Source organism: Pipistrellus kuhlii, unplaced genomic scaffold, assembly GCF_014108245.1.
Source record: "Pipistrellus kuhlii isolate mPipKuh1 unplaced genomic scaffold, mPipKuh1.p scaffold_m20_p_3, whole genome shotgun sequence".
Taxonomy (NCBI): Eukaryota; Metazoa; Chordata; class Mammalia; order Chiroptera; family Vespertilionidae; genus Pipistrellus; species Pipistrellus kuhlii.
Genome location: NW_023425529.1, coordinates 36,732,873 through 36,745,413, shown reverse-complemented (window position 1 = coordinate 36,745,413; position 12,541 = coordinate 36,732,873). Strand labels below are relative to the sequence as shown.

Sequence of the window (12,541 nt, the reverse complement as noted above, 5' to 3'; positions counted from 1 at the left end):
TTCAATTCCGGTCAAGGGCATGTACCTTTGGCACATCCCCAGCAGGAGGTGTGCAAGAGGCAGCTGATGGATGATTCTCTCTCATTGATGTTTCTAATTCTCTATCCCTCTCTCTTCCTCTCTGTAAAAAATCAATAAAATATATTTTTTTAAAAAGAAATCCTCTCTTGTAGATTATGAAAATGATAAAAATCTGGCTATATTTTTGCAACCAAATGAATGAGATGGTTCTGCTTCTTCCATTACTTCTTAATTCCTTTACTCTAGTAAATCTGAAATCCAGCAAAAATGGCAGAGCCAAACTACATGGGACTGAGGGTGCTTCGGGCACTCTAACCAGTTCCATTCATTGAACTATTAAACATTAACTGGGAGCCTACTGGAGGTGAGGAACTCAGGATGATTCAAAGATGATTAATTGGATCATCTTCCTGTCAGCCTATTGAAAGGTTAAGTAGTACTGCAGGAGAACATATGCTAGCTACGGGAAGGGGGAAAAGATGTTACTAGCATTTGGCTGTGCAGCTTTCATGGCAAACAGTACCTGGTTGTGTAACTGGTGACTTGAACGTATAAAAATAAAATTTTAGAGTAAATAAAACAAAACTTAGAAAGTTATACATGCTGCAAACAAACTATCCTCCCATAACATCAGGTTTCAACTAAAAACACAATTGATTTATTTTATTCTTTTGCTTTACATACGGCCCTGATCTCTTTCACAATCACAATCAAGAATGTATAATACTACATTAGAAATCATGTAATGGAAAAATATTTTTATGTAATAAATCCCCTACTGAGAGAATCACATGCATTTCTCCAAGCTTGATCCTACTGGTACCAAGAATTTTTACTAAAATAGCTTATGATTAAATATTTTAACAGAATAAATGAGTACTATTTAAAATCTCTAGATTAAAAAAGCTTTATTATTACTAAGACCTCATTTGATCTGTAACATTTGGACCACATATACAATTATAAAGGGATGAAAAACATATGTAGCGTAACAGTTGTTGAAACAGCACAAGTGGTTTTTCTTCTTAGCTCTCCTCAAACAGTGCCAATAAAGAATGCTAATAATAGAATAAAACTTCAGGGCAGAACAATGCAATCCATAATTAGACATCAATGCAGTATAAAACTGTCAAAGTTCCTGGGCAAGAATTATTATTGAGGACCCTCAAAAGAAGTGTGTGTGTATATGTATGTGTACGTGTGCATGTGTATATGCCAGTAAAGGTAATGAAAACAGATAAATAATCTTCAAAGTTAGAAATAGCCTAAAGATTAAAATAAACACCACAATTCAATACAGTCTATATACAGCAAAAGACAATGGAATGTATATATTTAAGGAAACATTCAGGAAAAAATTTACATAAAGAAGTGGTTTAGTGGGGAGAAAGTGACTACTATATTTGCTGACATGTAATTATAAAAAGTTAAATTAAAAAAACTTAAAACTTTGTAACTTGAATTCACTATACCATATATATGATTATTTCAAATTTACCCTGAAATAAAATATTTTCATCAATCTAACATGGGGATTGTATGCATAAAATAATAAATAAAAGGCAAAAGCCCTTTAGTTATTATTTGCTTTTGTATATATTTTTAAAGTTTTCCTCCAACAAATTAATCTTTAAAAGATATATGTACAAAAATCAAGTCCTACCAGCCTCAATACAATCATAACCATCACAGATGAATGGAGATATAACAATATAGCAGTATTATTATCACCATCCTGATAACACATTTCAACTATTTAATATTTACTTTACTTTTTACGTTTTACTTCGAGTAAAAGGAAATCAATAGATGAAAGGAACAGGAGGAGTCATTTTTTTCATTTGTGATTTTAATCACATTAATTATCATTTCAATCTATTCACTAACACTATAATTCAAAACACAAGGATTACCAAAGGAACAGATTGCTTTTTAATGTAATTTATAAGTTACTTGGTAGGAGTTTGGGCCTTATTTTTCTAAGTCAGAATTCCAAGCTATCCCACAAAAACCTTGTAAGCTCACAGTTAATTACCTTTCATCTACCATGAAAAAGAGTAGAAAATAGTAATAGCAGCCATTTTGATTACTGACAATGTTCTAGGCAACTTAAATATCCATTCTCACTTAATTCTAACATTATCATGAGGTACATAATATTACCATCCCCATTAGAGTAGTGAGCAAAAGCACAGCTCAGGAAATAGAGTTTCTCAGAAACCCACAGTAAGTGATAAACTGGGATTCAAGCCAAATCCTCTAATTCCAAAATTCCTACATTACTTGTTATAACTACTAAAATATGCAGCAGCATTGTGGCAATTCTCTATAAATCCTTCTATTAACTATGAAAAATTCCATAGTGTGGTTACAGTAGAATCTAGTTAGTCATTGTTCTTAGGGATAAGATAAGGAACCTTGATGGGAGATAGAGACAGAAGAAGCAAAGAAAGGAATAGCAAGGGCAAATATTTAAATAAACCCAAATAAATATTAACTGCATAAAATACTGTTAGTATCTTATGGGATTTAAAACATACATGAAACGCCCAGCTGGTGTGGCTGGCTCAGTGGTTGAATGTCGACCTTTGAACCAAGAGATTCCAGGTCAGGGAACATGTCCAGATTGCGGACTTGGTCCCCAGTAGGGGGGTGTGCAGGAGGCAACCGATCAATGATTTATTTCATCATTGATGTTTCTCTCTCCCTTCTCCCTTCCTCTCTGAAACTAATAAAAACAGACTAACCAACACCGGTTTGGCTCAGTGGATAGAGCGTCGGCCTGCAGACTGAAAGGTCCCAGGTTCAATTCCGGTCAAGGGCATTGCCTTGGTTGCGGGCACATCCCCAGTAGGGGGTGTGCAGGAGGCGGCTGATCGATGTTTCTCTCTCCTTGATGTTTCTAACTCTCTATCCCTCTCTCTTCCTCTCTGTAAAAAAATCAATAAAAATAAAAAAAACATACTAAAATATACATGAAAGTAAAACATAAACAGTAATAGATCAATCAAGAGGAAGTTCAATGGAGTTAAAATGCTATAAGGTGCACTCCTAGGTGGGGAGCTCAGTTGGTAAGAGCATCATCCCAATACACCAAGGTTGTGAGTTCAATCCTTGGTCAGGACATATACAAGAAACAACCAACAAATGCATAAATAAGTAGAACAACAAATCAATGTCTCCATCATTTTTTTTCTTCCTCCCTTTCTTCCTCCCTCCCTCCTTTCCTTCTTCTCTAACCCAACTCTGACCGTGATGAGAAAATGGCTCTCATGGTTAACTCTATATAAGAAACTTGCTATAAAATATTCCTAAGAATATTTTAGTCAATATTCCAAAAGTAATGCTTTTGGAATCTGAAAGTAGTCAATATTCCAAAAGTAATGCTTATATAATACCATAATCACCTTGTGTTTTTCAACATACAAAGGGCTTTCACATAAAATTGTTTATTCTGAGGGAGAATGAGCAATTAATCCCATTTAACAAATGAGGCAAAGGGCTCTGAGAGGTTAAAACACCAACTGGAAGCATCCAGCATTGACTATGCCACACTCCAGTACTTACATGCAAAGTACTCAGAGATCACTGTCAACTTACAAAAAGGGAACTAAAAAGCAAAGGATAGTAATTTGAAACCAGTAGAGAAAATCCTTACCTGACACTGGTTGACAGTGGAAGAAGAGGAGAGGTGAAAGAAGAAAGCTCACACTTGAGTTTATGCCATGGGAACATTTGAGTTGTGTCCTTTCTGTTTAGTAATGGCATCCCTGGGGATAAGGTCCAAAATGGCCTCACCTCTTCTTGTAGCATTTTAAGTATAGTTCTGATTAGAGTTGGTATCTGTACTGTCAATTTTTATATCTTATATAAAAATAGTATCTTAACAGAGTCACCAATTTTCATATTTGTAAATTTTCATCAGATATAAAACAATTTATCTTTCAATTTAAAGGCTGAGATGATTGGATTTGACATTTCAAATTTGATACAAATCACTTTATGATATAGTTCTCAGATGAAACTCCCTTAGATAATGAAAACTTTATCAACAACAAGTTTCTGTAGTAGGACCATGACCAGAATCTGTGTGATAAATTATAACATTTAAAGACTTTGAAATTTGGCCAAAATAAATTATATATTTTCTATGTGTTTTGGGAATGAGACTTTTTCAGAGGTAAATCTTATGTGAGTATATTTTACCAAATCTATATATGTAAAGCCTGAACAAGTGGCTGGTAATAATGGGAGTGTTAAATAAAGTAGGGTAGACTTGATGTCTAGACAAGATAGTGGTGAGAGCTGCACTTTTAAGAGGTTCAGTACTTGCTCTGATAAAAAAAGAAAAACAAAGAATGTTTCTATTATGTAAGGCTAGTATGAAATGCTTAGATCATGTATATACAACAATAGAGTTACCACTACTTTGAAAATAATTTCATTTTAATCCATCCTATATTAAAAGCTAATTGTTTTCTATGGTCCCAATTCTAGTTTAAACATTTCAGGAAAATGGTACATTTGATTACTCTTCTAGCCTTCTTAGTTTAAAAGTAAAACAAAATATCCTATTATATGTTCACAAAGAAAGAACAAAAGCTAGTGAGAGTTGCTGGGAACCGCCAGATGCTTATTTATTTATTTAAATATATTTGTATTGATTTCAGAGAGGAAGAGAGAGGAGAGACAGAGAGAAACATCAAAGATGACAGAGAATCATTGATCAGTTGCCTCCTGCACGCCCCCTACTGGGGATCAAACCCACAGCCCAAGCATGTGCCCTTGACGAGAATTGAACACAGGACCCTGTAGTCTGCAGGCTGACCCTCTATCCACTAAGCCAAACCAGCTAGGGCCCATCGGCTGTTTAGATGGTGACTGAAACCATACACTGCAAAAGGCCCACAGGAAGAACAATGATCAAATATAACATCTTATTTGCTGAAGAAAACATTTTATGTATAACTCATTAGCTAACAAACATCAATTAATTACAGACTTATTAGAGCAATGGTATATTTGAGTTTTAAAAAAACATTTTACCATAAAATCCCAGTGTCCTTATGAAGAGGTTAAAAAAAATTAAAACTTTTAACAATTTATAATCAAATCTGAAATTAGGTACACATGAAGCACTCTTAGCTATATATTTTTAGTAAGATTTAGATTAGAAAGGAACCTAAAAGATTATTCAATTTTTTTTATTTTGAGAAAAAAAGAAAAAAAAGCTAATGAACAGCCCATATGGTTACAAATATGGTGAATGTGTAAAAAAGGCATCCAAATTGAAAAAGTAAAACTGAAATTGTTCACAGATGACATGATATTACACATAGAAAACCCTAAAGACTCCATCAAAAAATTACTAGACTTAATGAAATTGGCAATACAGCAGGATACAAAATTAACATCCAAAAATCTATGGCTTTTTTATACACCAATAATGAACTTACAGAAAGAGAAGCTAAAAAACAATCCCATTTACGACTGCAACAAAAAAATCAGGATAGCTAGCAATAAACTTAGCTAAGGAGGTAAAAGACCTGTCCTCAGAGAACTACAGAACATTGAAAAAAAGAGGCAAGAGGAAGACATAAACAGATGGAAGAACATACCATGTTCATGGGCTGGTAGAATCAACATCATTAAAATGTCCATACTACCCAAAGCAATCTATAGATTCTATGCACTCCCCATTAAAATACCAACGGCATATTTCACAGACCTAGAACAAACTCTCCAAAAATTTATCCTACCTAATAAGAGTGATATGCAAAATAACCATCACTCCACCCACAAGCCACACCCACCAGCCAAGCCCACCAGCCAATCAGAGCAGGTATGCAAATAAACCTAACCAAGATGCCTACAGCCAGGGAGAGCAGGAAGGAGGTGTTTCTCTGGAAATGGAGGAAGCCAAGCTTTATGCCTGCCCTGGCTGGCCTAAGCCTCACTCAAGGCTACAAAGTTTTAATTATAAAAGGTAAACAAATCCAAGCAGAAACAGCTGCCACCAAGGAGCGAGCAGGAAGCTTGGCTCTGCTCCAGGCTACAAAGTTTCAATTGTAGAAAGTAAATATATCCCAGATACCAGGGCCTCCACTGGGTCGCTGGGGGGTGTGGCCGACCTGCAAACCACCTCAGGCCCCTCGTTCAGGATGCCCCATGCCCCAAGGGAACCCCCACCCTGATCCGGGATACCCTTCAGGGCAAACCAGCTGGCCCTCACCCATGCACCAGACCTCTATCCTATCTAATAAAAGAATAATATAAAGATTGACCATCACTCCAACACACAATATGGCTGCCCCCACGTGGTCAAAGATCCTGCCCCTATGTGAACACAAAATGGCCAGCAGGGGAGGGCAGTTGGGAGGCTCCAGGCCTGCAAGAGAGGGCAGTTGCAGGCCATCAACCCTTTAGGTGAGGGCAATTAGGGGTGAGCAGGTTGGCAGAGGAGGGAAGTTGGGGGCAAACAGGCTGGCAGGGGAGCAGTTAGACATCAATCAGGCTGGCATGGGAGTGGTTAGGTGGTGATAAGGCTGGTAGGCAGAAGTGGTTAGGGGCAATCAGGAAGGCAGACAGGCGAGCAATTGGGAGCCAGCAGTCCTAGACTGTGAGAGGGATGTCCAACTGCCCGTTTAGGCCCAATCCCATCAGGCAGTCGACATCCCTCGAGGGGTCCCAGATTGGAGAGGGTGCAGGCTGGGCTGAGGGATAACCCCCACCCCCTGCTGCCCCCATGCATGAATTTCGGGCACCAGGCCTCTAGTAATATATAAATTGTGTATATATACATTAGCACACATATATAGTCATATCACATATGACTATATCTACATGCTGGAGGCAGAGGGGAAGTGGCAGCTAAGAGTTATGAGTGAGAAGCAAATTTGTTTTACACTGTATAATCTCTTGTATCTGTTGAATTTTATGCTTGTGTGTGTTATTACTTAAAATACAGCCTTTAAGGAATGGGTGGAAGACATTTAACATAAACCAATTAGAACACATACTTTTGAGATATGACCATAATTTTAGTTCCTAACTAAATCCTTATTACTGTCAGTATAATCAAATGTTCATACATGAAAAGACTTTCATAAATACTTGTTTGGAGTAATACACAGTGTTACAACTGTCAAGACTCATCCAAATGAATATTTAAAGATTTATGCATTTTATTATATAGCAATTATACCTATTTAAAAATTGATAAACTAGAACTTCTCCAATTTACATAAAAATAAGGTGGTAGTTTTCAACCATTTAACCCAGTATAAACTACAGAAAAATGTAAGAAAAAAGTCACCTCCTTCTAATTCCTTGTTACTCCAAATATATTCCAGACTAGTAGAATCAGCATCATCTGGGACAATGCTAGAAATTTGAATCTCAAGTCCCATCCCAGATTTACCGAGTCAGAATCTGTATTTAACAAGATCCCGAAATGCACATTAAAGTATGTGAATCTCTGATAACCTACCCGAGTAGGTATAGTAGAAATCCAAGAAGCTCTACAGGTGTACAACAAAGAGAGCGAATAGTAGTGTAAATATTGTGCCTTGAGGGTGAATAGATGGAAAGTTCTTTGTTCAAGACTATAGTCTGCACAAGAAAACATCCTAATAAATTCCAGCTGCACTCTAACTGTCCTTCGCAGTTGTTGTATTAATTAGCTACTACTCTGCTACTTTTGTCACTTTAGGACTTTAGCTACCCTACACTCAAACGAAGTGCCAGGCAGAACATGAACATGCATATTATGTTTGCATATTCCAGATCTACTCAGATTATCTGATTCGATCTGGAGAGGAAGATAGCAAATCTAATCCAGATCTTGAAATTCCAGTGGGGAATTACTAGGAGACTTGTAACATCATTAGATACCAGGCCCCGGGAAAATAGTCTTATATCTAAGCACAAGTTTATCTAAGTATGAAGGACCTTACAAATCTTAAACAAGAGAAAGTTCCACAGAGTTAAGGTAAATATTGCTTTATCCGGGGGTGCAGGAGATGGAAGAAGGGTATGTAACAATGAAAATGTCATTCAAAGTAACTGTTGGTTAAAGGACAAAATTCTTCACTGGTAAAATATCAAGTAGTGAGATGCACTTCCAAATCAGATAGTTCAGTAATAATAAGCACTTTAAGACTTGAGAGACATCAGTCAAAGGATTAATGCCAAACACCTGAACCAGAATATAAATTATTCATAATTTTGTGGGTTAAGTCTCTCTATGAATTACTATACTGATAGGAGAAATTCTGAAATTTGCTGAAGTTCAGAAGCCAGAAAACTAGGAAAATATCCCAATAATTAAATGTAAAAGACAGCCCCAAAATAGGAAAGAGGGGGTAATATGGAATGAAGGGGGGGGGGGGGGGGGGACACAACATATGATGCAAAGCCTAAGGAAGCTAAGTGTGTTGTGGCAAAAGAATGGATCATACCCACTAAAGGATATTCAAGTAAAACTGGGATGATTCAGATGATCTCTAGCAACACAATATTCAGAAATACAACTTGATGTCTTCTGGCTCAAGGATTTCAGACCACTGCTTCTCTGCCATAACTGATCATGACCTTGGGCATTTCTTCAAAAAGCACCTGCACCTTCAACCCTACCAATTTTTTATATGCCCAGGGATGAGATGGCAAAAACATGACAAAGGATATGAATCTACTACCTCATAGATGCGATTCTGATACAATCTACCTCCATATGCATGTCCTTAAACATCAAATCACAGTTATAGGAACTATAAGTTATACCAAATTTTGGCCTACAGATTTATTTTACATCATAATACTACCTCAAGTTAAGGACTTTCTTGGGACTCAAGTACCTGATTTCTATAAACCTTCAAAACACTATATGTGGTCATTTATCTTTACATCTGAACACATTGCACTTGACATAACAGAAAGAAAAAACAGCTGAGTATTATACTAATATTTATATTTTTACACTTTTCTAAGCTTGATTTATTTGGGGCTATTATACTGCTTTTCAAAATATCTTACGCATCTGAAAAATGTAAATAATAACTTCTGGATAGCTGTGTAACTACCATCTAAAGCCTTTATAATATTCCATCCATTGGGTATTTAATACCTAAAAATAAAATATGCAAAAGCTAGAAATGGAAAACATTGAGAAAAGTCCCCTTAAAACTACTTAAATTTTCAAAAGTCACTTCATTTTAGACACAAATTTATAAAATAACTATATCATTTCTTAATAGCTATCTAACATTTGGGGGACTTTTGGTTTTCTTGTCAAAATATATATATATATATATATATATATAATATATATATATTTATTTTTTTTTTAAAGCACCCTAGCAAAAACGTAGTAGTTATAGTATTCCAGAATGTAATATCATTAAGTTTTCTATTTTATAATACTTCTAATAACTGTTTTACTTCTCTATTAACTGGTGCACAAATCCACGCACCGGGCCTCTAGTAACAATATAATGACATTGACTCAAGGCATTGAAGAGAAACAGCAAAAACAGACCCTTGTGCCCTAGCCTGCTCAGTTGGTTAAGCATCGTCCTGTGCACCAATCAGTCACTGGTTCAATTCACAGTCAGGGCACTTACCCAGGTTGTGGGTTTGGTCTCCAGTCAGGGCATGTGCAGGAGGCAACCAATCATATTTTTCTCTAACCTCTCTTTCTCTTTCCCCCTTCCTCTCTCTAAAATCAATAAAAACATATATTTTTAAAAGACACCTCAGTACAATATGTTACATTTTATAAAGCCCGTTAGCAGTTTATTCATTTAATCCTTACGAAGTGATAATACCCTATGAGGCAGGCGATATTTCCAAAATGAAACACTTAAAACTTTGCTATGTGTCAATATAAGGAGGATTAAAAAGATAATGATTGCTACTTTTTTAATCTTTGGTAAGGCAAAGCCTCTAGGCGTTTTCCATTAGAAAATTATATTTCACACTAGAGTTTTTGTCCTATAACTAGGCCTTAAGCAAACTATTTAATCTATTAAAAACAAGATCCTACTTCCAAGAATAACATCATTAAAATTAGATTTAAAGAGCTATCATTCATTTTTCTTTAATATTTGAATAATTCTTAAAAATATAATGAAAAACATAAGAAATGTCTAATCCCAATATTCAAACAAAACTTACCAACATTTGGTATATTTCATATTTCTTTTAGCCTATTCCTATTACTTATATTACTTTTTAAATTTCTCTATACTAACTAAAACATTAATATTCTCTAAAAGAAAGCTTTCTTTTTATTTTAAAAAAATAAACAAACTGGCCAAACTGACCAAAATTACTGTGAAATCAAATCAAACAATTTTTATAATTTTTAAAATTATTTCAGAGTTACAAGTGGGAAAGAACAAAATGAAATCTATTCATTCAATTACTATTTACTGTAAATACCATGTGAAAAGTGACATGAACAAAAGATTATGAACCTTAATAAAGCCCTTGGATTCTCACCTGTTCAATCTCTTTGGTTTTTGATGCTATTGCTTTGGAGCGGCTGTTTAGCTGACTGTCTTCAAATAATTCTATGCCATCTGCTGCATTTGGCTCAGGTTCTTCTGACTGGTCAATGAACAATGGTGCCGTGGATCCTGCCTTTAAGAGAAAAACTGCTTTGTTAAAGGACTTGTATAGGCACTAACTTACAGATTATATCAAGAGAATGTGCTAAATTTAACCTGTTTTAAGAAAACACTTTCAATTTCATTATGTATAATAAGCAGGAGAATTAAAGAAAGGAAATAATTGGTAACTTAAAAAATGTTAAGTATGACAAAGTCTCCATTCTAGACACAAACTTATAAAATAACTATATCAATAAAATTAAGTCCAAAATTATATTTCATGTGATTTAAGACACAGCTAGAGGTGTGTCTTAAATCACATGAATTATATTTCAAATTTAATTCCAAAATTATATTTACATTCCAAAATTATATTCCAAAATTATATTTCATGTGATTTAAGACACAGCTAGAGGTCTGTCCTATATAACTATTCCTTAAGCAATCTATTTAAGCAACATTGAAGAGAAAAATTCCAATGGGCCTGGCCAGTGTGTTGCAGTGATTGAGTGTCAAACCATGCACCAAGAAGTCGCTGGTTTGATTCCCACTCAGGACACATGCCTCAGTTGCTGGCTCGATCCCCAGCAGGGGACATGAAGGAGGCAGCCAATTTATGTGATGTTTCTCTCTCATCAATGTTTCTATTTCTCCCTCTGTCTTCCTCAATCTTATAAATACATTTGTTTGTTTTTTTAAAGAAACATGAAAAAGAGCTCTATTTTCAGAAGTTAAAACTACCTTGCTCCTATAGCCTAAAAATTTATTGAAATAAAAAGAATCCCCAAAAACAATAACTTCTATTTTAGAACAATTCATTAGTGAACAAATTATCCCCGCAGAAAGACTACAACCAATTACTCATATTTTCTAAAAACGATGGAGGAAAAAAATGAATAAGGAAAGACTTTTATTTTAACTACACAGGTAGATCATCAGATTTTTTTTTTTTTTAAATATCTTTTCATTGATTTCAGAGAGGAGAGAAGAGAAATAAAATATCAAGGTCTAATTAGATTTCTGTTCTGAATTCACTGTTTCATCAATAGTGGCTTAGCATGATTTTTAGATACTTTTAACAGCGAAGTATATAGATAGTGCATTTTCATTTTATTCCATATTTATATTATTCTTAAACTTCTAACTAGTGGAACTTTGACAGTATAATTGTTGAATTCAGTCATTCATATTCATACTATTACTGTTTGTGATAAATTTTAATATATAAGAAGAGTTTAAAATCTAGACTAAAACTCTTAGATGGGAAACATAAAGGAGAAATGATGCCTTACCTCATACTCAGAAATTTCAGGTAAGTTGCTTTCATCTGCCTTCTCTAGTTTTTCAGCAGCCCACTTGCTTGCAGCCTCAGCAAGTTCCTTCTGAGTTAGCTTACTGGGTTTGTCTAACACCTAATAAAAACAAAAGAACAGTTCTGTTATAATTCTCGAGGGCTTTTAAACTTCAAATACATCAAGAAGTACACCCCACTTAAACTTAAAATCATAGAAGCCTTCAAATAACATCTAGAGAACAAGTACATTCTTTATTTGCTTTTTCAAAAAATATTCAACATTGAATTTAAATAGCAATTCATTTGGGACATACAGACTAGCCTTTTAATTCCATTTACATAAAACTTCAGAAATTAATCTAAGGTACAAAAGACACTGATAATGAACTAATATACTAATTGTATTTAGGGCATATTAATACATCATATGGATTTCAACTTTCCATCTGTAATTATATTCAATGAAATAAATAATGCCAAATCTCAACAGGGTAAATTTCTAATTAGTGCAACAGAAAAGTCCAGATATGCTATTTTTATAATTTGTAGTAAGTTATATAAAGCCTACTCTTTACACAAAACCAGTAAACTTAAAAGTTCATTTTTTAAAGAGGTT

At 34.7% G+C, this 12,541-nt stretch overlaps 1 protein-coding gene across 10 annotated transcripts in view; it reads right to left on the bottom strand.

The window, feature by feature from the left end:
* PPHLN1 (periphilin 1) overlaps positions 1 to 12,541 on the bottom strand; it is a 99,221-nt gene that overhangs the window by 27,599 nt on the left and 59,081 nt on the right. For all 10 annotated transcript variants that reach the window (XM_045587923.1, XM_036455111.2, XM_036455114.2 and 7 more), the window contains 2 exons: positions 11,924 to 12,043; positions 10,522 to 10,662 (listed from right to left, as the gene is read on the bottom strand). In XM_045587923.1, the coding sequence (XP_045443879.1) occupies positions 10,522 to 10,662; positions 11,924 to 12,043 (261 nt within the window). The remainder of the gene's footprint in view (positions 1 to 10,521; positions 10,663 to 11,923; positions 12,044 to 12,541) is intronic.